We start from the raw sequence: 26,822 nt of genomic DNA, 5'->3' as shown, positions 1-26,822 counted from the left end.
CGTAGTCCTTCTTTACAGTTTGAAGCTGCATGGGCTTTGACAAACATTGCATCTGGAACTTCTGAACAGACGCAAGCAGTGGTTCAGTCCAGTAAGTTGTTAATTAACAAAATTGTGATCCTCCTGCCCACTTCTCCCCTCCCTCCTCCATTGATAAAAAAATAAACTGTGATGGCCAGGCATAGTGGAATATGCTTTTAATCCCGGGCCTTGATTGGCTGACAGAAAGATCATGAGTTTGAAGCCTCATCTTATAAATAAATAAATTTATAGATCCTCCTAAAAGATACAACTATATTATAAAATAGTATCTACCCATAAGACAGGGTTGTTGAAACAGCTGCCTTGAGTATGTTACCTTACTCATCTTGTTCTATTGACTGATACTCCCATTTGCCGAAGTCCTTTTTGATTGCTTTGATTCCTTTCTGTATGATTTAGAAGAGGAGGGCAGATATATCATTCCTACTGGTGAGCATTTTACATCTTGATATGGGTGATATTAGTTAGAAATTCCCTTAAATCCTACTAAAACTGGTTTTGTTTTATGTGTAGAATTGACAGGTTGGGTAGATTTTATGGTCCTATCACAGTGTCATGTTCGCTTTCACTTTTTGTTTTACCCATTTACTTTCTTTGTTATGTTTTAAGTTTTTTAAATTTTATTTTATGTACATTGGCTTTTGGCCTACAGTTATGTCTGTGTGGGGCCATCAGATTCTCCGGAGCAGGAGCTACAGGCAGTTGTAAACCACCATGTGAGTGCTGGCAATTGAACCAAGGCTCTCTCAAAGAGCAGCCAGTGCTCTGAACAACTGCGCCATCTCTCAAGCCCCACATTTGCTCTTTTACATCTTTTATATAGTTTATATAGTTCTTAATGACTAGGAAGAGGCTGAGTTGTGTTTCTGTTTTGTTTTGTTTTGTTAAAACAGGGTCTCATGTAGCCCAGGTTGGGCTTAAACTCAATATGTAGGTAGGCTAGCTAATCTTCTTGCTTCCAACCTTCATCTAAGTGCTAGGATTACAGATATTTTCTACTTTGGATTTGTTTACCATTGCTATCTTGTATAGTATCCAAAAACAATAGATAACCATGAACATGATTGATCTGCATACATGTAAATAATGTAGTGGTCTTCAGAGTTCTGTTAAAGACAGGAAGAAAAGCCAGTGTATGTTAGCCTGCTCAGGTATGTGGAGACCTGTTTCTGTGTCTGCTAGCCACTTTAGCAACAGAATCACTAGCCTAAGAACTCTGATAAGTGTTATTTTAAATATCCCTATCCAAAAGTTGTTTAAGCAAGACAGACGAGATGGCTCAGCAGGAAAAGTACTTGCTGCCAAGCCTTATGACCTGAGTTTACTGCTTGGGACCCTGATGGTAGAAGGAAAGAATTGGCTTTTGCAAACCATCCTCTGACTTATACATACCCATACAGACTTCATGAGTACACCCATATACAGCTATACATACCATACATCCTCAAATACAATATTAACACATATACACCATATACATGCACTCATATATACCACACACCATTCACACCACATATACACATTTACCACAGACAGTCAGACTCTCTCTCTCTCTCTCTCTGTCTGTCTCCCTCCTCTCAAAATATATATAAAAAAAAAATTTAAAAAGCAGAACTTGGGCTTTTTCACTGAGTTTGAAGGTAATACTCTATAAGGTTAATCTTGAAATTGGAATTCTATCTGAGCTAGAGCCATAGTACAATGGTAGAACATGTCCTAGGTTCAGACTGGTGCCAAACAAACAATTGTTATTAAGTCCAGGTTTAATTATGAATGAAATAGGGAACTTAATTTGGAATTGTTTGTATATTAAATTTTACTTTGATGATTTCCACAAAAATTATTTAACAAAGTGATGTTTTAAAATAATTTCGATAGTTTGTATTATGTCTTGTTGGGGTCTCAGTTAAAAAAAAATTGTGGGTTTATATTATCTTCATATTTAATGGTTCCTCTTTCAGATGCTGTGCCACTCTTCCTGAGGCTTCTGCGTTCATCCCATCAGAATGTCTGTGAGCAGGCAGTGTGGGCATTGGGAAATATCATAGGTTTGTATAAAACTTAGAATGCTAACCCAATAAGTTAGATAAATCATACACTATCTAATAGAAATGACTGCTAGTAGTTAAAAAGTAATTTCTTGTCATTTCCAGTGTTTGTGAAATTAGCAGAGAAATTTTAATTGTATAACTGTGTGAAGCAACAGTAAGCAGAGAGAGCATGTTTGTGACTTCAGTTGCCATATTGATTTTTTTTCATATTAAAGCCCACTTTATTAACTTTCTCCATTTAAGAGTAATAGTCAAATTTTAAACTGATTTTTCTCTTTATAGCATACTTGAAAAGTCTAAAATAAAACTTTACATAAGACATTAAAATTTAGTAATGTATAAAATATATAACACCATTATTGTATACACACGCACACACATGCTGAGATTGCAGCTATATACCACCATGTCTGTTTACTGGAGGGTATAGTAACGCAAACTTTTAAATTCAAAGAACCAATCCCAGCACTTGGGAAGTTGAGGCAGGAGAATTGCTGTGAATTCAAGGGTAGCATATACTGCATAGCAAGACCCTGTCTGGAAAAAAAAATCAGCGAACCAGTAATAGGAAAAATTCTGGGATCTTGAGTTATGGTATGCCTGCTATAACTCAAGAGACCTCAGCTATGGAGGATACGAGCTTGAAAATCCCTTTTTTAGAGGTCTTGTTACTTTGATAAAGGAGGATTCTGGAGATTGTTTTTTAAATGATGGCATTTCATTTGTGTATGCGTGTGCATGTGTGTAAGGCAGCATATATTTCCCAGGCTGACCTTGAATTTACTATGTAGCCCAGGTTGCATTGAACTCAGACCAATTTTCCTACCTTAACATAAGCCTCTTTAATTCTGGGGTTTATGGATGTGTGTCACCACAATTGGTTGCATGTAAGTATTAGTATTGTTCTGATATCTCTTTATTGTCCCCTTGTAGGTCTGGCGTGAAAATGTTATGGGGAGTTTTTGTGGGCTGCTTGTTCTGTAAACTTACTACTATTACAGAGTACATACCTTTAAAAATGATGTTGCACATCCAGGTGCCTCCCTCTTTTGCTCTTACACCAAGTTTTAGGTATAAAACTATTAAAGTAATGGTTCTCAACCTTCCTAATGTTGTTAACCCTTTTTAATACAGTCACTCATGTTGTGGTGACCCCCCCAGCCATAAAATTATTTCATTGCTACTTTATAACTGTCATTTTGCCACTGTTAATATATAATAATGTAAATATCTGATATGCAGGGTATCTGATATTTGATCTCCAAAAGGGTTGAGACCCGCAGGTTGAGAACTGCTATGTTAAAGGAACATCATAGTATTTGGTATTTTGTTTTGCTTTTAATTCCAGATACATCTTGGAATTAATTCAAATACATCACCAGATATTATCATGCATGAAAGTTGTTCTTGTGGATTGTTTCATTTTGCTTTAATGGTGGGTCTCATGTAACCTAGGCTGACTTTGAATTCATTGTGTAGCTAAAACTAGCCTTGACTCATTCTTCTTACTCTACCTCCAAAACAGTAGGATTGTAGACTTGTGCTACCACCACACTATACTTTAATATTGGATCATAACTATGAATCCTGCATACATTTTTCTCAGTAGTTATTTTGCTATATCTCATTAATTTGAAAATTTGTTAAACTGAAAGAGTCATTGAGGTAATAGTAACAGGTATCTGCTTAAGGTGTATAAAAGTATTCTTGGTCTGCCACACTTAAGGGCATAGATACATCTTGTGAGTGAGCAGCTTATAAAGGCACAGAATTGAATAGGTATGACTTGTATTTTCTCTCTTGGTTCAAAGACCTAGAATTCCTAAGTTCCTAAACCTTTATATAACTAAAAAGATCTTATGAAAGTAGCCAGTGCTTTATGTTTTCTGAAGAAACTTACTGTTGATTTATCTTATTAAATTATTCCTTCTACAGGTGATGGGCCTCAGTGTAGAGATTATGTGATAAGTCTTGGAGTTGTAAAACCTCTGCTTTCATTCATAAGTCCATCTATTCCTATAACATTCTTAAGAAATGTTACTTGGGTTATGGTCAATTTATGTCGCCACAAAGACCCACCGCCACCAATGGAAACGATTCAGGAGGTAAACAAAAGAAAAATACTTAGATACCATTATGTGTATTTTTTTAATCTGTATATGTTTTGAATTGGACATATTTCTCTCCTCAGATTCTTCCAGCTCTTTGTGTATTAATTCATCACACAGATGTAAATGTGAGTAAATTATCTTGTATATTTATATATGTATGTGTTTATATATAATGTACTAGACTCACTCTTTGATATAGGAGAGAAATTAAAAATATGTACTTGTATTCTCTCATACTTTACCATTTCAAGAATTGAGGTATGTTTGTTATATATACCTATACTCTTGTTTCCTTTATCATAAACTAGCTTCAGTGAAGAATCACACCTGTCATAAAGATGTAGTCATCTCTCACTGTAATTATTGATTACTTATGACCTCTGAGAGTATATACAAATGGTGGTATTTTTTATATTTTGAGGCATAAATTAATATTTAGCTTAAATATAAGAATTTGTACTTATATACATATGCCAAATTATGAAAACCTGTTGCTCTTCAGCTCCATTTTTTCAGGGTTATCTCCCCAGTTATAGCAGAGTCTTTTGATTAAATTTAAATTTCAGTGTTCTGGTTTTCAAAGATTTGTAGTAACATTTGTAACTATTAGAATACAAAACCACTTTGCTGTTTTTCTTTATACTTGTTTATCCACCTGTAGATGAGATTGAGCCCTCCCCCTTTTTTTCTACTTTTAATGAATCTTGAATCATTTCTCGTTTGAATTATTATTTCTAGGGCTTTCTTTCACAAATAATATCATTTACTAAATAGTATTTACTGTATGTATAGCCTTGTTAAGTTAGAATTAGTCACTCTTAAATCAGACCTCAAAGAAACAAAATGAGAAAGTTATTTTACAGTATAAATTTTGTCAGATACAGACATGTAAAAGCTTTAGTTTGATTTGAAGTAGAATTTGGATCTAGGTACATTAATGACCTGTTATCATTGGGCCTTCAAAGAATATACAGTATTTATACATGACATGACCAAAAAAACTTTAAATTATTTTTTTTGCCTTTGTCAACAAACTTTAGCCTATAATGAAACTTCAGACAAAGATCCTGATATTTGTAAATTGAGATGTAATTGTTTTACATGTGTTGATTTCATTTTGTATAAATTCTTTGATTTGATGTTCTGTTTTGTTTTACTTACTGGGACAAGGTCTCACTATAATGGCAGGCTGCCTCTCTGAAAATCTTTTGCCTTAAGCTCCCAGGAGTACCACCGTCTCCGTTCTCTCTCTCTCTCTCTCCTCTCTCTCTGTGTGTGTGTGGGGGGGGGAGGGGTGTTGGTTCATTTTTCTATTTAATGTGCTATATAGTTTACTGCCTTAAGATTCGATACTGATCAGAGATTAGGACCATAATTAATTTATACATCCTAAATGTAGTTAAAGATACAGAGTAGAGATTGATGTTCTAGTGAGTTGAAGCAAGAAGAGAAATATTTCGGATTGGTTTTGTGGTTAGGAATTATTAAAATGGCCAAGTGGTGGCATCTACCTTTAATTCCAGCACTTGGGAGATAGGGGCAGATCTGAGGCCAGTCTGGTCTACAGAGCTAGTTCCCGGGCAGCTAGAGCTATATAGAGAAACCCTATTTTGAACTGCCCCCCCCCCAAGTGAGAAAAGAAATATTAAAATGAGGAAATACTTAAGATTTGAACTTCTATTTTACTTATTAGATATTGGTAGATACTGTCTGGGCCCTCTCCTACCTTACGGATGCTGGCAATGAACAGATACAAATGGTAATAGACTCCGGGATAGTTCCTCATTTGGTTCCTCTACTCAGCCACCAGGAAGTTAAAGTTCAAGTAAGTTCATTTTGATTAAGATGGGTTTTCCTCAACACTAATTGAGCATGACATTTAAAGATTACCAGTTTCAAAAATGTAAAGCATATTATTCGCCTAACAATGTAATGTGTCTTTGATGGGGAAAGGTGAGTCATTTTATCCTAATTTTAAATTGGAGGAAATGAGATAAGAGCACTCCAGTTCACTAAGAACCTCCCTTACCCTGCCAAACAGGGAGACTCTACTGTGAAGAGCTAATTTGTACTCTAGAGAAGCATGCTTTTGTGTAGTACCTTGGGTGGCATCTGAAACTATTCTTGTTAACAAATTTGGTTAATACTGTTTTACTGATTCTGAGATAAAGGATTTGAACTGAAATGTGCAGTTTAAGGGCTTCCTAATTGTTTCTCTAGGTTAAGTCCTTTCATATATTCCTTCCCAGTAATATTCTGTGTATAACAAGTAGGGGAAAAGCTATAGTTGGAGCTGAGGATATAGCTCAGCACTTGCCTTATTTGTGCAAAGTTCAGCCTCTAGTCCTCCCTCCTCCCCACACACAGAGAGATAGTTTAACTGCAGTGATAAAGGAAATTAAGCAAGCACACAACACCCACACATACCTTTTTAAGGTAAAGAGTGAGCTTTAAAGGAAAGCTGTTTAAGCTGTTTGCATTAGTTATTTATTCTTGCCCTTAGCTGGACATTGAAATCAACCATGAAGCTTAAATTAAAATTAAAAAAAGAAAAGAAAAAAACTTTTTAAAAATTTTCCTTCCTTAGCCCCTAGAGATTGAGTAAAACCATTATAACCATTATATTTCCTACAAATTTAAGCTAGCTCTTCAAGTGAAACTAGTCTGTAGTTAACTATGGAGATACATTAACTTAAAAGTGCAGGCATGAGGACCTGAGTTCAGATCCTCAGCATCCTCATAAATGTTCATGTGGCAGTTTGTGTCTGTCACCCAGCACTAGGGAAGTAGAGTACCCTGTATGCCAGGGAGCTCCAGGTTCAGTGAGAAACTTTGGCAAAAAACAAAAGTGACAAGCAATAGAGAAAAACACGTAACATTGCTCTCTCAAGCTTATGTACATATATACACAAACTAAATAAAAACAAAAAGGTTTTTTTTTTCCTTAAAAATTGAAACATTATAAAAGGAAATACCTAATTCAGAAAGATTTGGCCAACAGTTATTTTTTTTAAATAAATGTGTGTCTTTGTTATACATTTATTATTAAAAAATTTGCCTATCTTTATATATATATATGTGTGTGTGTGTGTGTGTGTGATATATGCACATGTGTATGTGCAACAGGTATGCATCCAGAAACCAGAGTAGGACATTGGGTGACCTGTCTCCATTCCATCCCTACTGTACTAGAGTTACAGGTGGGACACATGAACTCAGCTGGCTCTTTAACAAGGTTTTCTGGGATTTGATTTAGCAGCTCTCACCTACTGTGCCACTAGCCCAACCCCAAATTTACATTAGATAAGTTTGTTGGTTTTATTTTATTTTTACTTCTCATTGGGCATAGCCTGTGATCCGAGCACTTTCAAGGTTTAGGTAGTAGGAAGATCACACAGCTAGCCTTAGCTTCATGAAATCCTGCACTCACATATCTCCCCCTACATGCCCCCCCCCAAAAAAAAGTCAAGCAGAATATACTTCTTTAGTTTTAATACTGGCCTTAGAATTGTGGCTTGAGAGTGTTGGGCTTAGTGTTTTCTTTTAGTCAGTCCTTAGAGAAAGTTAATGCTTTAGACTTTATCAGAGAACTAACAGACATTTCTTAAGCTTTTCAACTTTCATGTCAGAATTCTTGAAAAAATAGTATGACCAATCCCCATGTAGACTTCATCTATATCCCTACTCCACCTAAAATTTAGACATAATTATAATCTTGTGTAGCATATTGTTTCATCTACTGGACATCTTCTAATTAAGACTTTTTAAAAACAAGGCTGGGGAGATGGACTCAGGTTTGATTCTGAGCATTCACATTGCAGCTCACAATCATTTGTAGCTCCAGTTCCAGAGGATCCTATGCCTTCTGGCCTCTTCATGTACCAGGCATATGTGTGGTACACAGACCTACATGCAAGCAAAATAATACTCACATACATTAAAAACAAACAAAAATGGCCAAAAGATAGGCACAGTTTTCTAAGAAAGGAAGTACAAATGGTCCGTGAGCACCTGAAAAAGAAATGTTCAACAATATTAGTTATTAAAGAAATGTGAGTTGAATTATTAGAAAGTCACATTCAGAATGACTAAGTTAAAATGGCAACAATGCAGACAAAGGGAATTACACTGCTTATAGTAGCCTATAGGATAGTATTCTTAAAAGTAAAATACAATGCACATTGTGACTTAATATACTTACTGTTCCGTATATCCAAGATTATGGATATGCATTTGTCCACGAAGAAACTTGAACACAATGCCTATTACAGCATTTTCATAGCAACCCCAAAACGAAAGTAAATGGTTACTAACCACTTAACAGATTATTACTTGGTCGCAAAAAGGAATGAGTACCACTAGGTGCCATGACATGAACTTGTTTCTATTTATATGAAATGTACAGAATATACAGATTAATTGTCTGAGTTGTCAGAGACCTGGGATTGAGGACAGTGTTCTTGGGGATATAATAAAAATGTTTTAATTTGATGTTGATATTAATTGTGCAGCTTGGAATACTCTAGTAAGTACTAAATTGCCTGTTCTTTAAAGAATAAGTTTGTGTATTTAAACAGCTGGATCATTTATCTAATAGAGAGGAAAAATAAACAGAAAATGAAAATTACTTCTTTATTTCCTTTATGGTAGTAATTACTATCTAAAATTGCCTGTTTATTGATATCACTTCTCTTGAAATAACTTAAGCCACCTAAGGCCTAGAATTGTTGTTCCTAGATTACTATTGTTCCTGACATAGAGTAAGTGCTCAAAAGGGATAAGTTAGTTACAGTGAAAGATTTGTGTGAAGGAATGAATCTGACTCAAGTTGCCTGACACTGGTTAATAAGAGAGAGTACTTCACATTGAACATCTCATTGAGTCTTCCATTTCAGACTGCTGCACTTCGAGCTGTGGGCAACATTGTCACTGGAACTGATGAGCAAACACAAGTAGTTTTAAACTGTGATGCTCTTTCACACTTCCCAGCACTCCTCACTCATCCCAAAGAAAAAATTAATAAAGTAAGTATTTTAAAAATTATTAATAAAATGGAAGTTTTTGTTTGTGAAACTAGGTTCCAAGGAATGGTTTTATATGTCGACTTTTAATATATGCTGTTAAAGATTTCAATAGAAAATATCTCACATTTTATAAGTGCTTATGGGATTCTGGATTCAATCCCAGAGCCTTTGACTTGCTAATTACATGCTCTACCACTGAGTTATACTATACTATCACCAACAGATTATACTTTAGGCTCTCTTGGAAATGATGAAATAGAGATACTTGGGTGTTGAATGTTGTTTGAATGGAAATTTTTAATTTGTAGAATAGTTCTCATTTAATGTTTCATTTATACTTAATAGTCTGAGTGCGTGAATGTGTGTGTATGTAGTGGCTATGAAAGGGGGCACTGAATTGGTGATGCTGATATTGGAGTGCATCTGAGGCTGTTGTAGAAATAACATGGGTTGTTAATTACAACATTGCCGATGATTATAACCCAAAAAACAGCTCACCTAAGTAGCCTAACACCCTAAAATCTCTAACAGGCTAATTAAATGTCCTGTGATCTGATCCAGAGAGTCTAGTTATGCTAGTGTTTACAATACTAATTAATAAATTGGTGAATTTTAAGTTTGGTAAATTTTAATAATATCCTTCATAGGATGGTAAATATTTTGTTGTTATCGTAAACTTGGATTTCAGTAATGAATTTATTTTGTTTTAAATATTTATTTTTTATTATTATGTATACACTGTTCTGTCTGAGTGTATGCCTACAGGCCAGAAGAGAGCACCAGATTTCATTACAGATGGTTGTGAGTCACCATGTGGTTGCTGGGAATTGAACTCAGGACCTCTCCAGGAGCAGTCAGTGCTCTTAACCTCTGAGCCATCTCTCCAGCCCCTAGTAATGCATTTATTATCTTTGAAACTTGTGAAACACTGTGATCAGTATCTTCCTAGCAATAGCATAGCATCTTTGTGGTATTAAGAGAAGCATTCAAAGGTCATTAAAATAGACCAATCTTGCAAAGCAACAACTAGTTCCACATGTAGCTCTTGAGAGAATGTGTACAATGAATGACTACTATAAATGAGGACACTAAAAGAACTCACTTGCATTTTTGATGGTCTTCGTTGACATGGCTAATTGAGATTTATCTGCTGGGATAGGATTGTTAAAGTAGACTAGAGAGAGTAGGATAAAATATGTTATTTGATAAAAGGGTGCTGAATCTCATTCGCAATAGTTTTAGGATGTATAATTTATGACATCTTCCTTGTATTTGTTCAGCCAAGCTTCTTTTAAGCCATACTGTTCTCAGACAGCATTGCCTGTAAAAATTCTTTAGAAGAATTAGCTCATTATGACTTGAATTAGAAGCCAGTAGTGAGTTATCCAAAGAAAGGTATTAATTAGTTAATGTGTAAACTATATTGTTATATAAAAAATAAAATGCGGTGGGCTAGGCATGGTAGCTCACACCTTTAATTTCAGCACTTAGGAAACAAAAGAAGCAAGTGGATCTCTAGGAGTTCTAGGTCATCCAGGGCTACACAATGAGACCTTTTCTTTGTTTAAAAAAAGAAAAAGAAAACAAGAAATTGCTTTTAATCAAATATATATGTAGACATATATATTTAATATATATATATGTATGTATATGTAAAGGGATCGTAGAATTGAAATTTCTAAGATTTCTATTAGTATTCTATTCATTCAGTAATAAAATAATTGGGACACTAGTCGGTGAATACTTTTTCAGAGTTCAGACAGAGGTTCTATTTTTTAGAAAGAAATATTGAAAGCATCTTGTTTCACAGGAAGCAGTTTGGTTCCTCTCCAACATCACCGCAGGAAATCAACAGCAGGTTCAGGCAGTAATTGATGCCAATCTTGTACCAATGATAATACATCTTTTGGATAAGGTAAGAAAATCATGATGGTATCATGTGACAAATACTTTTCTGTTTAATAAGACACTCACTGCACTGTAAAATATGATTGATACTGACCCTTTTGAACCCAACAATATTATATAGAATAAATGTTTCTTTTTGAAAACTTTTGTCCCTTCTTTGTCATTCATTATTTTCCCAAGGTAGCCATCACTTTGGAATAAACTTAAAGCAAGTGGTATCATTACCAGTAAGTAGTCAGTGCTATCATATTGTTCTAAGCATTTTGTAAATATTACCTCTTTTAATATGACAAGCTGAACCAGCAAAATAGCTCAATGGGGAGCTGCCTGTGAGCCTGGGATTCTGAGTTTTTTTTTCTCTGGGAGGAAGGAGAAACGAGGCTCCTCCTTACAGATTGTCCAACACAGGAGTTTATGTCCACTTGACAGATGAACCACTTGCCCAAAATCCAGTGATTGTGCTATTTATTGTGTGCCATTTCATTCCTTATATTCACTAAGATTTGGAGAAAATACAATTTTCTTTTCAAATAGTCATTGATTATTCCTTAGATGCATTATTTAAAGAGTGACAAAATGATGACTGTCTAGTTCTCCCATTCTTTGCACACAGTTCTTTAGCTTTTCTTTTTCTTTTATTTTTTTAAATTACAATGTAATTGCATCACTTTTCCTCTTTTCCTCCCTCCAGCCTTCCATGTCCTCCTCTTCCATTCCTATCACAAATTGACAACCTCTTTATGTAAACACATTAACACAGAATTCTGAATCCATTTTTTGTTGCATGTGTATATACAATTTCAGAGCTGACTGTTTTGTATTAGGTAACCAATTAGGAAGGTCATCCTTGGGATAGACTAATTTTCTGTGTCTCAACTGTCATTAGTTGCCTATAGTTCTTTGGGGGTGAGACCTCATGAAATAAATGTCAACCTTCTGCATTAACATAACTTGATATAGCTCTTATTTAGGTTGTATTCAGGCTGCCACAGTGTTCAGGTTTCATGGGTATAACTTCCCTGTCATTTCTATGATACGTAACCTCCCAGCAGACTTTCTGGTTTTTAGGCTCTTAGTCTTTCTAACCGTAACTTCCATGATGTTCATTGAACCTAAGGTACAGGGATTGTGTTTTAGATGTATTACTTGGAACTAGACACCCCATCTCCACGTTTTGACCAGTTGTGGTTTTCTGTGTTGGTTTCCATTTGCTGTGAAGAGGCTTTTTTGATGAGAAGTGCAAGCTATGCTTATCTGTGGGTATAAAAAATATGTTTTAGAATGTAATCGTATTCACATGAGTCACAAATTGATGATCTCTTTATTATTGTTACATATATAAATGCATGAATTGTGCTGGTCTAGTAAAGTGACAGTAGTTAAGTTCTCTTCTAAGATCACTAGTCCTGGGTAGTTGGCTAGGTTTCTAGTACCCAGCATGATTTCCTCCTGTTAACAGGCCTTAAGTCTAATTAGATAGCTGCTGGTTAGTGCCAACATTTAAATACTGTTGTTGCACATTGAAGGATCTCTTACCATGCTGGTTATTGTTGTGGTTCATAGGTATCACATGGCTGGATAGGACTGTTGATTGCTTTTCTCTTGGAAGCTTTTCTACTTTCTAGTACTATGGAAGCTAAACCACAGGAAAGGAGGCATTCAGGTTAGATCCAGTAACTTCCTCCTTCTGTTTTGAAGTTTCTCCTCGCCATTTTTCCCATTTCCTCTTTCATATTACCTGTATCCTGTTATTCTCCTCTCATCCCCTATCCCAGCCCTTATGATTTCCTGTTTACTCCATGTTGTATACTCAGTCTGAGGATTTGGAGGTAGGAACTGCTGATGAGAGAGGACATAAAGCTTTTGTATTTCTGGGTCTGGGTTACCTTACTCAATATAATATTTTCTAGTTTCTTTCATCCATTTACCTTCAACATTAATAATTTCACTTTACTTTACAGCTGAATAGAATTCCATATGTACAACATTTCATTATCCATTCATCTATTGAAATACATTTGTTTTCATTTCCTTGATAGTGAATAGGGTATCAGTGAACGTTGCTGAGCAAGTATCTGTCTGGAGTAAGATGTCAAGTCTTCTGGGCATATGGCGACAAGTGTTACTGCTGGGCATTATGGTAGATTTCTCTTTAGTTTTTTGAGGGTTATCTAGATTATTTCTAGAGTGGCTGCAACAGTTTGCATTTCTATCAATGAATGAAGGTTCACTTTCCAGCATCCTCACCAGCATTTGTTTTCCGTTACTTTTGGTGGGATGGTCATTTTCACAATATTCTACTAGTCTATGAATCTTTGTCAATTTTTTTTCCCCCTCAGAAATTTGATTTGTGTGTGTGTGGTAGTCTTTCACCTCTTTTGGTTAGTTTTGGGTTTGTTTGTTTTTTGTTGTTTTTGACAAGGTTTCTTGGTTAATTTTCACAACATTTTATTGTCTTTGAAGCTATTATCAATGGGATTGTATCCACAATCTTTTCTTATTAGCATGATTGTTAGTGGGGTATAGAAAGGCTACTGATGTCGTAAGTTGGTTTTGTATTCTGCCACTTGCTGAAATGTCATTGTTTCTAGAAGTTTCCTGGTGGAATATTGGGAATCTCTTACATATAATATCAGCTCTTCTGCAAATACAGAAATTTGACTTTTTTCCTCTTTGTATACCTTTAATTTCCTTCTTTTGCTTTATTGATCCAGCTAGTGCTTCGAGTGCTATATTGAAAAGGCAGGGGCTAAGGGGAAGATAATGATCAGGCCTGTTTCATTCCTTGTCTTAATGGGATTGCTTCACAATTTTCTCCATTTAGGGTAATATTGTCTGTGGGTTTGTCCTATGTAGGCTTTCTAAGTTGAAGTATGTTCCCTCCAGTTCTGCTTTCTGTGGCTTTTATTGTCAAAACATGTTGGGTATCATCAAAGGTTTTTCTTCATATATTAAGATGATGTAATATATATTTATATGACTTGTTATGTTTGTTGACTCATCCAGCATTTGTTTCCAGAATAAAGCAAATTTAGTCATGGTAGATGATTTTGATATTAGCCTGTGTTTGGTTTACTAGAATTTTTGAGGAATATTGAGTCTGTATCCTTTGGAAATTGGTCTGTAACTTTTGTTTGTTTTGTTTTGTCTTTACCTGGATTTGGCTTCATAGAATGAACTTGGGGCTGCTCCTCCTGTTTCTTTTCCTTTTTGAAAATAATTTAAGGAGTATTGGTTGTCAATCGTCTGGTATAATTCTCTGTGGACCCATTAGGGCTCAGGTTTTGTTTTGATCAGAAGGCTTTTATTATTATTTCAACCACATTTGTTATGAATCTCTTTAAGTTGTTAACTTCTTAGTTCAATTTTGGTGTTTTGATTGAGTCTAGAAATTTACCCATTTCTATTAGGGTTTCGTGCTTAATGGAGTACAGGTTTTTAACATATTCTCTCATAATATTTGAATTTCCTTAATGCCTATTGTAACGTTTTTTGTGTTCATTTCTGATTGTGTTAAGTTGGGTAATCTTTTTTTGTTTTGTTGTTGTTGTTGTTTGAGACAGGGTTTCTCTGTGTAATGACCCTGACTGTTCTGGAACTTACTCTGTAGACCAGGCTGGCCTCAAACTTAGAGAGATCCTCCTGCCTTTGCCAAATGGTATGCACTACCACTGCCCCGAACCAATTTGGATCATCTCTTAGTTGGTTGAGCTAAGGTTTGTCAATCTTGTTTGTATTCTCAGAACCAGTTCTCACTTGGCTCATTGATTCCTTGCATCGTTTTCTTTGTTTCTGTTTCATTAAATCTTTCTTTGTTTTTTTTTAAAGTTATTTCTAGTTGTCTACTAGATTGTGGTTTGATATGTTCTTTTACCAAATACTTGAGTTGTATTATTAAGCATTTATGCATGCTCTTTCTGATTTTTCAATGTAGAAACTTAGGATTTTAGATTTCTCTCTTAGAGCTGCTTTTAATGTGTTGCAGAAGTTTTGTTGTGTTTTCATTTAATTTCAGGAATGTTTTTATTTATTTCTTCTTTACCCCATTCAGTGGTAACTTGTTTAATTTCCATGCATTTATACACTTCCTAGAGATTTTGTTTTATGATGATAATGTGGAATGTATTTCAATTTTTCTGAATTTGTTAAGATTTGTTTTGTGTATGTGGGTATGGTCTGTTTTAGAGAAGCTTCCATGGGCTGCTGAGTAGAATGTATTCATTGGTGTTTGAGTGGAATATTCTGTAGATATGTTAGGTCCATTTGATGTATAGTGACATTTAATATTGAAGTTCCTCCTGTTAATTTTTTATATCCATAGATGTTATATCTATGGAGAAAGTAAGAGAAAAATCTGTAATACTAGAAATTGCTTACTGGTGTTCCTGTTTAATTCCAATAGTGTGCTTTCTGTGGTGCATATATGTTTAGGATAGTAATGTCACCTTGGCTAGTTGTCTCCTTGATTACAATGAAAATGCCCTCTTTGTCTCTTCTGATTAGTCTGAAGTCTATTTTGTCAGATATTAAGATGGCAACACCTACTTGCTTCCTAACACCATTTGCTTGGGATACTTTTTTCCATCCTGTCATTTTAGGGTAGTACCTAATGAGAGATTTTTGTTTTTTATTCTACTCACCTTGCCTATTGATTGGACATTTAGTCAATCTGTTATTGGTGACATTTATGTTGTTCCTGAGTTTCACTGTTAAAATGAGTGGTATTGTAAAGAAAAGCTTGTGTGTCATGGTAGTGTCATCCTAGTATTCTAATGGCAGAGACAGTACAATATGGAGTTTAAGGCTAGCCTAGGCTAGTATGGAGACCCTGTTTTTCCCCAGGTTATATTTAGCATAACTGGGTAAATAGGAAAATGTTGCTTCATAATTTCTTTTCAGCTCTGCAAGATTGTACCCATTTGTACCATTATCTGCCTCACAGATATTTAGATTTCCTTGTGTCTTATTTCCATTCTAATTTAGATTCCTTATTTATTAATGTTTTGTGGTGTTATTTTGTTTGTGATCTAATAAAGCTTGCCTGAAGACCAGAAGGCAAAGCTAGCTACAGCCATAGAGGCTGGGCGGTAGTGACATACACCTTTGATCCAGCACTAGAAAGCAATGAATGTAAAATAGGAGCTCAGGGTCTCATGCAGCATTCAGGGAGTCTGAGGTAGAGGTAAGAGCTAGTGGCTGGCTGTTTTGCTTCTCTTTTATTCAGCTTTAACCCCAATGTCTATCTCAGAGTTTTTAATTACTTATATATAATTTTTTTTCTTTTTTACTTACTGTAACTTTCTCTCTGGGTGTCTAGTCTTGATTTTTTAATGGCTTAGGTTATTATTTCATTTTGAAAAGTTACTGTATAAATGTATAATGTATAAATATTATATGCCTGCTGAAAATGTTAACTGAGTCTGCTTTTTGGCCATTACCGTGCTATAGCAATATGTAGAAAGATGTACATTATTAAATTATTTTTCAGAGATGAGATTTGGATTCTACATACCCCTTTTTAAACATTTTCAGTTTTTGTTTTGTTTTTAATGAAATTGCATTTGACTTTCATTTACATTTACTCCGATTTTGAATAGTAATATTGTCATTCCCCACCCCACCCAAAGAGTTCATAGAAAATAATTTTTATTTCTACAGCATAGATTGGTTATGGTTCAAGACTTACTGGTAAATAAAAATTACACATGTATAAATATGCCTCCAAAGAAATTTAGAAATTTTTGCTTTATTTTGTTTTTAAGGGAGATTTTGGTACACAGAAAGAAGCTGCTTGGGCCATAAGTAACTTAACAATTAGTGGGAGGAAAGACCAAGTAAGTTGACTTTTAATTATTTTTGAAAACCTGTAAAAATAACAGTTTAGGTAATTGTATCTTTATATTTAAGTGAATCTTTATGTAAAATAATAGAATACTATATTGTGTGGATTGGTTTTGGTTTTAGGTTGTGTATAAGGTCTGTGTTTATATGTGCATGCATGTCACACATGCCAAAGATTGAGTCCATATGCTAAGCCTCTACTCTACTACTGAGATACACCTCCCAACTCTGTTCTGTGTTTTTTTTTTTTTTTTTGGTAAAAGTATCTCCTTTATTTACTCATGTTTTTTTTTAGGAAAGGTGTGCTTTTTTAGTGGTCACATTGCTGGGCAATGTCAAAGTGTTACCCACTAAATCAAATTCAAAATTAACATGGCAAAAAGAAATCGCCTTAAAAGAAAAAGAAAAAATAATAACTGCAAACAGACTCACTAGCAGAAAAGCAAAGGAGAAATTAAACTCAGTCACATAGCTGAGACTAGAAAACAGGGCAAAGAATGTGAGGAGCACATTAACATGTCTCAATGGATAATGTAAATGGCAGAACTTAGATTGTGCACATATGGGAAGCAACACTGGCAGTGCTTGTCCATAAAACAAGTAATAAAGGTAAGTAAGGAGCCAAGTGGCAACTGATAATTCATTATTTTAAAGAAAGCTCAATTTAAATGCAAACATGGGTGCTGAGAAGATAGCTCTGTGGGAAAGAACACTTGTTACATACAGCATGAGGCCCTGATTTCAGAACTTCAGTATCCTTGTAATAGCCAGGTATTGCTGCTTGCACCTGTAATTCCAGTGCTGTGGGCAGGGGGAGACAGGAGGATCTTCCAGCTTCACTGAAAAATGTTGAGCTCCAAGGGAATAGAGTAGTGTGATAAATTAGTACACCTCATGTCTTTTTCTGTTGCCTTGAAAATAAACTTGCTGCATTAAAAAGAAGTTATTTAACAACGGAATCTGACTAACATGGGAGAGAGGAGTTCATATTTTCATACACAGAGTTTGGAAAGTCAACATTATTCCAGAAATAAATGAATGAATAAATAAATAATTGACCCTTATTTTGTCAATTAATGTTATCTTTATTTTTCAGGTGGCCTATCTTATCCAACAAAACGTTATTCCACCTTTTTGCAATTTGCTGACTGTAAAAGATGCACAAGTTGTGCAAGTAGTACTTGATGGACTAAGTAATATATTAAAAATGGCTGAAGATGAAGCAGAAACCATAGCCAATCTCATAGAAGAATGTGGTGGTAAGTTTGAGTTGTTGTATACATTTTAATGTTGCCTTTGTGACTGCTTTTATTTTCTGAGTAATACACACATCAATCATTTCTGTGTTTTTCTGTGGTAGGTAATCAAGTAACAATAAAGTGTACTGTATTCTATATGTATAGTCTGTATATTCTTAGGTAACTGAGTTGTTACTATATAGTGAAGGACATAGGGAATAGGATAGAAAAGTAATTAGTAAAACCATGTTAAGAAAATTATTTTACCACTTGATTTACCATATAAGCATTTTAATGAGTCATTTTATGTATTAAAATTTTAAGAATTTTTGAGCATTATTTGTCACAATCAAGGTAAGGAGTCTGTGTTTTATAAATTTCAGTGGGTTCTTCCATAAATAATGACAGACACTTTATCTAAATGGATATGTGTTCAAATGGATGTCTGGCACATGGGGCTTTTGGAGAAAAGAGGCATAGAAACAAGTTAGCAAATTACATAGTGGACAGGTTACAATAAGTGAAGGCAATAAAATAATAATGTCGACAAAGGAAGGACAGAAGGACTCCAGAATGATTTTGTAAGGTTTTTGAGCTTAGATTGAGGGGAAGGGACCGACCCAAGCTTTCTTAGATCCCAAGATATTGTTTATTACTGAAAGAGGCAAATAATGATTGTGTTTCAGATAGTTTGAGTTTTAGAAATCTTTGAAATGTCCTTGTGGAATTAATACAGGCATTTGAATTTTATGTTTATGAAACTCTTAAAAAGCGGTGAAGATAACAAATTATCTGTCCTTGGTCTGTATGTAGTAGTTTTTAATGGAAGAAACAGCAAGAGGAGAGTGAGATGTGACAAGCTCCCAAAATAACTTCTACACAGGAATGAGTAGAGGAATACTTCATGGGGGAAAGTAACTTCTCTTCATTTCAGTACTCTTAAAATCTCACTTCTATAAAGTAGATCAGTAAGTTTAGTATATGCACTTTTTAATGTCCTGCCTATGATTTTAGTAAATACTAAGGTTCATTTAGTTTTCCTTCCCCGAGATACTGTGGTTAACTTGATTGTTTTCAGTGTCACAGAAACACTGTATTTATTGCCAAGATCTTCAGTTTTTTTCTCATATATATTATTTATTAACTCAGAAAATACTGGGCAGATGCTAGAAATGGGAAGATGTGCTTATCTATGTTTAATAATTAAAAATAATGTTATACTATTTTTGTGAATGTTGCGTCTATAAAATCTAATATACGTCACATTAATTTACACCTTTGCATTCTGTTGCTTTGATTGTTAGGCTTTTTAAGGTAAATATATCCTGTCTTTGTATATGAAATCTCAGAACTTAACAGTTGCTCAGATTGTTAGTCTCTTTAAGGTAAATGTATCCTATCTTTGTATATGAAATCTCAGAATTTACCAGTGCAGTAGACCCAGCAACTTTACAGTATGAAGATCGTGTGCTTCAAAGTTATTGTTATTTCTGGCACATTAATTGCCATTGTTCACTTCATAAATTTTCTTGCAGGACTGGAGAAAATTGAACAACTTCAGAATCATGAAAATGAAGACATCTACAAATTGGCCTATGAGATCATTGACCAGTTCTTCTCTTCAGATGATGTACTTATTATGTTTCTAGTTTTCTATGCTAAGCAAATCTGGATGAAAGGATATAGTAAACTAGGATATATACGTGTGTATACTTTTTTACAATAGGCTTAACATAGATGGGACAGTATTGTCCCTTTGAAAAACAAATTTCAGTGTTTATATCAATAGCAAAAAGACAAATTTTGTTACACTGGATAAGCTAATTTCTTTCTAGTTCTCATACTTTTGTTTTTTGTTGTTTGTTTATTTCTGAGATAGGGTTTCTCTATAAACAAGGCTGGCCTCCAATTCACAGAGATCCTCCTGCTTCAGCCTCTAAAGTGCTGGGATTAAAGGATTGTGCCACTACCACCCAACTAAATTCTCTTTTACATTAGTAATATCATGTCTATAAACAAAACAAAGAACAGTGGCACCAAGCATGTGGCACTCAGCTATAACCCCACTGCTTGGGAGGCTGATGCAGAAGAAGGACCAGGAGTTAGAAGCTGTCTTTGGCTTCATAGTGAATTCAAGGCCAACCTGGGTTATAGAAGACCTATCTCAAAAAATAAAAAGGCAAGCAAACAAAACCAGTAATACTAGTATAACCGTATTAAACCCTATATGACTTTAATTAGTTAGTCCGTTTTTTCAGGTGTCATTTTCTATTGGTTAAAAGCAAGTAAGATAAAGTGACAAGATGAGCATAGTAAATCATCAAAATGTAATATATGCAGTGGAGCAATACACAAAACTATATTTAGTCAGAGTGCCACTAGGTAATAGTTGATATTAAAGGGTTGTTTATTTGTTTGTTAGAAAATGTTTTGCTATATATCCCTGGCTGTCCTTGAACTTTATATAAAACCTAGCTTTTCAAGTGCTCAGATTATAGGGCCTGTACCACTACACCCTATATGAATGATTTTCCCAACTTTTCAAGAAAGAAGTTTCAGAGGTAGAGAGATGTCTCAGAGGATTAAGAGCACTGACTCCTCTTCCAGATGATCCAGGTTCAATTTCCAGCTCCCACTTAGTAGCTTACAACCATCTGTAACTTTAGTTCCAAAGAATCTGACACCAACTTCTGGCCTCCATGCCAAGCATACATGTGGTTCACAGACATACATTCAGGCAAAATACCTATGCACATAACATAACCTAAGGTATTTTTGTTGTTTGGTTGGTTTGGTTTTTGGTCTTTCAAGACAGTTTCTCTATGTAACAGTCCAGGCTGTCCCGAACTTACTTTGTAGACCTCAAATTCAACAGAGGTCCACCTGCCTCTGCCTTTCAAGTTTCATACCACATTTCCGCATTACCAAAAAGAGCCAGTATTAGAAAAAGAAACCCAGAGGCCATTTTGAGATGTCCTCGATACGACTAATAAGTGGTTTATAGGGCAAGAGTGACAATCTGAACTCAGTCCCGGAATCAGCCTGTGTGATAGAAGGAGAGCACTAACTCTCCCAGCTGCTTTCTGACCTCTACATATATATATATATATACACACACACACACACACACACACACACACACATACCATTGGGAAGTGCCCCTCCCACACACACAACAAACAAGTAAGTAAATAAATAAATAGATAGATAAATAAATAATGCCAATATAGAAAACCAGGCTGGAGAGTTCACTCAGCAGTTAAGAGCACTTGTTTTCTAGTACCCACATGATAAACTAAACAAATAGAAAAAGATGTGGTTCCATAGTGTATCGATTATCAAATCTGCTTTATATACAGAAGAAGGTCCTGGGTTTGAGCTTCAATGGAACCAAGTGGCATCGCACATTAACTTGCCAGGCAGTGATGGCTCATGCTTTTAATCCCAGCACTCAGGAGGCAGAGCCAGGCTTATCTCTATAAGTTTGAGTCCAGCCTGGTCTACAGAGCAAGTTCCAGGACAGCCAGAGATACACAGAGAAACCCTGTCTCAGAAAAACAAAAAGAAAAAGAAAAATAGTAAGAGAAATGTCTACACTAAATCCTAATTAAATACTGAGTTAAATACATCAGAAATAAAATCCAGAAAAAAGCATACTCCCTAAGGAATATATCCTTACAAGTAGATAACTTTAATCATGATTTTTTTCCCTCCTAGGGAGGGTCTCTTTGTGTAGAACAGACTGGCCTCAGACTCTCAGAGGCCCACCTACCTGGTCCTTCCAAGTGCTGGGATTAAAGGCGTGGACCACCACCGCCCAGCTAACTGTCTTAAAATTGAAAGTTTGGAGGTCCCAATTTGTAGTTAGAAATAACACAGCTTATATATTCCAAAAGTATAATTAGAACATTTTACTTTCTGCTAATGTTTGTTTGATTGAGGGTTTTGTTTTTTAAGACACAGAGTCTTTCTTTCCTGTGGTGCTGACAGAACTCACTGTGTATGTAGAAGAAGCAAAAAAAATGCACTATAGTCCTCCCTTCCCTTCCCAAGTGCTAAAGCCACAGACTGTGCCACCATGCCTGAAACCTTTTCTTCTTATTGTTTAATATAAGTAAGCCAGCACCATTGCTTTCCTAAGTATGAAAAAAATTACATTAAGTCCCACTGTTTACCCTCTCGGTTTGGGGTCTGAGGCCATTTGCAGTTTACTATTCCATAAGATTTCTTTCTATTTATTGTGTGTATTCTTGTTTGTGCAAAATATTTCAGCTTTCTATTGTCCGGCATTGGTGGTGCATGCCTTTTTTTAATCTCAGCACTTAGGAGGCAGAGGCAGGTGGATCTCTGTGGTCTACCGAGCAAGTACCAGAACAGGCTCCAAAGCAATAGAGAAACCCTGTCTCAAACAAAATAGAAAAAAAAAAAAAAAAAAATTTCAGCTTTCTAAAGGATGGTAGTACATTGCTGCCAGTCACTCATCACTTAGATGTGGTCTACATTTTTAGAGGGTAAAAGGAATACTACTGTAATTCAATTTTTGTATACCTTAAAGCTAATCATCACAATGCTTCTACTCCTCTTTTTCTTCAGATTGATGAAGATCCTAGCCTTGTTCCAGAGGCAGTTCAAGGTGGAACATTTGGTTTCAATTCATCTGCCAATGTACCAACAGAGGGGTTCCAGTTTTAGAAAGATATTGTGGAAGTTAGGTACAATGCAGCACTGAGACATATATATATTTACACATATATATAAAAAGGTTTGATCCATCAAGCTTGGCTCATGGGATCTGCTGCTGCATTAAATCGGGAGAGAAAATGTGAAGATTTCATTTGGAATCACAGAAAATGCCCAAATGAGGTCAAGGTGGCGAGTGGGTGCGAGTGAGAATGAGTGGCAATGTAAGGAGAACTTGACATGAATGCTTATTTAGGTTGAAAGTAAAAGGGCTACAGGTCACAGGTCTTCAGCGCCTGAGAAGGAGCATTGACTTACTCTATCAATTGAGGGGAAGTGAAGTGCTGTCATCATCAAGCCTTGTAAGCATAAAAGTGATGCTCATATAAGTCAAGGACGATGAGCCCAGGCCTTGCTGTGAAGCAGTGTGTGAATGGACAGTGTTGAATGAATGTCTGGCTCCATAGTAGAGAGCCAGGTTCATCTTTCAAATCTAGGGCTCTTCACGCATGAAGCAGACTCCTAGTCCTGGAGTGACTGTGTACGAGAGTGTGGTTGTAGTGCTGTATGTGGACGCATGCAAGCTTGATTCGCCTTCAGGCGGCTGATAACAAACCTAGTAGATCATCAAAGTGAGATCACAAGTGTTAATGTACACTGGACATGAAAACAAAGACCGGTTTAGCAGCAGACATTGGTTTACTCTGCAGCCTGTGTTTTCTATTCTCCCTCTACCTTCCCCTGCCCCCTTTTTAATTTAGTTTTTATTTACTTTACCTAGTATGTACGGCTTTTTTAGTTGCTTCTCAAGTCAGAAAACTTCAGGAAGGTTTCCCTGTGCATTTGCACCAGATGAGTGTTTGATGCTATGAAAAGCTTTCCATATCATCAAAACTAATTTGTGTAGATTTTTTGCATGAAAAAAAATCATAAATTTCCCTCACAATAGACTGTGTTGCAGTACACAAGTTGCCATAATAGTATAAAATGTGCTTTAAAAGCCATTCTTTTCATTTTCAGAGATAACATAAAGATCTTTGCATGAGGTAAATTACAGCATAGTTCATTTTTAGATTTTGTTGAGTCCTGTAAAGAAGAAAAGTTTCAGTTGTGATAGAATACCGTGCTGTGTTTAAATGTTAACTTGTTTTCAAACTTTGTTTTCTATGAAAATGATATGGAAACTTCTAAAATGGAATTTGGTGCATATGTACTGCTGAATAAAGACCGATGAAGAGGTTTGAGTAGATGTACAAATCAAGTAATGGTTTGAACACCTTTAATAATATGCCTAATCTGTTTAATTGTTTTAGAATCTTTTTATCTTAGATGTAGGCAGCCATGAACAATCTATTTTGAGCCACTTTAGGGAGAAAACTTTGTATTTTTAAAACTTGCATAAAAGTTATGCAAGTGGTTTTTATAAATTGGAATAATACCTCAGTTTTGAGGTTATGCACACTAAATTAAATATGTCATAAATTAATTTGTACAAAAAGAACTCTTTATAAGGTGGCTCATTGTAGGAAATCCTGTGCCTTCCCCTTTGAGCACAAGTGTTGCATGAACAACAGTTTGCTATAAGAAACATACCAGGTTAGCCACCATTAGCATCTATATCTACTTTGTGTTTAAAAATCAACTGGTAATTCTGAAACACTGTAGAATGGATAAAAATTATTTTGTGATCATAACTCTTTGTTGAACTAGAGTATTTTTGCAGCATTCCTTGTCATCAAAAAAACATGGTTAAAGTTTAAAACTAGAAGCAGCATACAACTAGCTTGTAAAATTTATCCAAGTAGACTACAGGCTAGGCTGTCTTGGGGAAATAAACATTAAAACTTAAAGCAATGTTTTACATGGGGCGTGTGTGGTGTGTGGATTTCTTTTTCTATCTAATATTAAGTTATAGTATACCTCAGTGGCTTCTGTTAGCATTTTGTCTGTATTAAGCCTTTTTCCTAGAGCCAACCTTAGACATTCATAAACCTTAATTTTCATTTTGAGCGTGTTAGTATTTCAGTCCACAGAATGTTCAGTTGACATCATCCCCACTTGTACTTTCTCCCTGTTGACAGGGAGGTTGACAAGATTTTGACCTGCCTTCAGTTTCAGGATTAAGAAACAGCTTGAGTGATATTTTAAATATTGACATAGCCAACATGAGACTCCAAATCATAGATTGCACACAAGGAAGGTCTGTTTTTTTGCAAAAAACGTGAATTCTGGGAAGGTGAGCATATACTACCATATATAATTACGGGGTTTTTTGGTAGTTTTTTTTTTTTTTTTTTTGTTTGTTTGTTTTTTTAAGTAATCAGTGAGCTTATAATAGGTCAGGTATAATATATATAATAGACAAGAGAGAGTCCTGGTAGGTACCTGAGCATGATGTCATAGGCCTATAATCCCAGCCCTCAGAAAGCTCAGGCAGAAGAACCACCAAGTTCAAAGCCAGGCTATATTGTTACAAAACCCTACTTAGGAATTAACACAAAGTGTGTGAAAACAACATTTACGTCTCTAAGGGCTACCTGAAGGTCTAAATACTTGTTTCTAACTACAATCTCTTTGGGACATTGATTTTTCTAGAATTCTGTGGTGTGTTTTCTATGTCTGAAATGTGTCCCGTGTAAACACAACTTTTTAAAAATTCTCCAGTGATCTAGAAAATTAATTTAGTTTTAGCAAAAACCATTATATCTGATAATAAGGGGGAAATAGAGTAATAAGTCTAATAAGCTAAATGTTAATTATTTTTTCATGTTCTTAAACTGCAATTTATGACACCAAACCAAGTCCTTCTCAAGTGCTACAAAAATACAAATTTTGCACTAAGGTGTGTCAGTAACCCTAGCCTAAAATACACTTTTAAAAGTACTGTTTATCATAGCCAGACATGGTGGTGCATGCTGTTAATCCCAGCAGAGGCAGGTGGAGGATCTCAGGAGGCCAGCCTGGTATAAAGGATGAGCTCCAGGACAGCCAGGGCTAGCTACACAGAAAAACCCTGTCTCAATTTTATTTATGTATTATTTTAAAATTTTTGAAAGGCATCAGTAATTGTGTGATGTAGTGGAGCTGATATTTTCCGTAGGTCAAACCTAGAGCATTTCTAATTTGAAGCTATCTACACACATCATTGAATTGTACCTGGAGATTAGTTAGGGTTACCTTAACGTCATAGAGTGAAGGTACTTTCTGATTCTTTAAAAGTCTGGAATGGCTGGATTTGTTGTATCATCAGTATAACTTACAGTATACTCTTTTCTGATTCTCTGTTTCAGCTTCAACAAAAATGCTAGAAATAAATGAAGTTTTGCCTTTTAAGGAATAACTAATTACCTCAAGCTCGTTGCCCCAGATCATGACATATGTTTGTTGTTTCACAGTTTGTGTAGATCAGCAGTCGTTTGGCTAGGTCTCTGTTCAGAGCTCTTGTTCTGTGTGCTCATGTAACACACCCTTTCCTTATAGCAGTAGAGCTCCTGGCTGCTTCCAGACTACCAGGAGACTTTTCAGATCTCAGGGGAGGCCCATGCCCTCTTAAAGGGCTGGCTTGATGTCCCTCATTCCCAGGGCAAGTTCCCTTTGACTAAACCCCAATTAAACCAATCTAAATAGGTATCTTTATTACAGTTTCACAATCTTTTCATATTTGGTGCATTCTGGTCCGTTCCAAGAGGAATTGCCATTAGATTGAAAGATCCTATCCTCTAATAGCTGGAAGGTGTGTGTGTGTGTATATATATACACACACACACACATATCAGGTAGTGATGTTCTACATGTAAAAAAAAAAAAAAAAGCTACAAAGTATCAGAGTTGGAATAATTTAGAAGTGATTACTCCAAACCAGTACAAGCTAAAGTTTTCATTCATTAAGATTACCACCAAAAACTCTAGTTCAGCTTATCCCCAAAA

The 26,822-nt window shown here is 35.4% G+C and overlaps 1 protein-coding gene and 1 non-coding gene across 3 annotated transcripts in view; both read left to right on the top strand.

Moving 5' to 3' along the window:
- Positions 1 to 24,761, top strand: part of Kpna4 (karyopherin subunit alpha 4) — a 54,337-nt gene extending 29,576 nt beyond the window's left edge. For both annotated transcript variants that reach the window (XM_051198780.1, XM_051198781.1), the window contains exons 7-17: positions 6 to 91; positions 2,004 to 2,090; positions 4,029 to 4,198; positions 4,285 to 4,329; positions 5,898 to 6,029; positions 9,100 to 9,228; positions 11,039 to 11,143; positions 16,899 to 16,970; positions 18,074 to 18,236; positions 19,751 to 19,845; positions 22,809 to 24,761. In XM_051198780.1, coding sequence (XP_051054737.1) covers positions 6 to 91; positions 2,004 to 2,090; positions 4,029 to 4,198; positions 4,285 to 4,329; positions 5,898 to 6,029; positions 9,100 to 9,228; positions 11,039 to 11,143; positions 16,899 to 16,970; positions 18,074 to 18,236; positions 19,751 to 19,845; positions 22,809 to 22,907 — 1,183 coding nt within the window. In that variant the 3' untranslated portion in view covers positions 22,908 to 24,761. The remainder of the gene's footprint in view (positions 1 to 5; positions 92 to 2,003; positions 2,091 to 4,028; positions 4,199 to 4,284; positions 4,330 to 5,897; positions 6,030 to 9,099; positions 9,229 to 11,038; positions 11,144 to 16,898; positions 16,971 to 18,073; positions 18,237 to 19,750; positions 19,846 to 22,808) is intronic.
- On the top strand, positions 9,471 to 9,789 carry LOC127233175 (small Cajal body-specific RNA 7). The gene has a single exon (XR_007835474.1). It is a non-coding gene; the product is annotated as a small Cajal body-specific RNA 7 (non-coding RNA).
- Positions 24,762 to 26,822: the final 2,061 nt, after the last annotated feature.

Source organism: Phodopus roborovskii, unplaced genomic scaffold, assembly GCF_943737965.1.
Source record: "Phodopus roborovskii unplaced genomic scaffold, PHOROB, whole genome shotgun sequence".
NCBI lineage: Eukaryota > Metazoa > Chordata > Mammalia > Rodentia > Cricetidae > Phodopus > Phodopus roborovskii.
The sequence above is the reverse complement of the archived record's forward strand: the minus strand, read 5'-3'. Positions and strand labels throughout refer to the sequence as shown.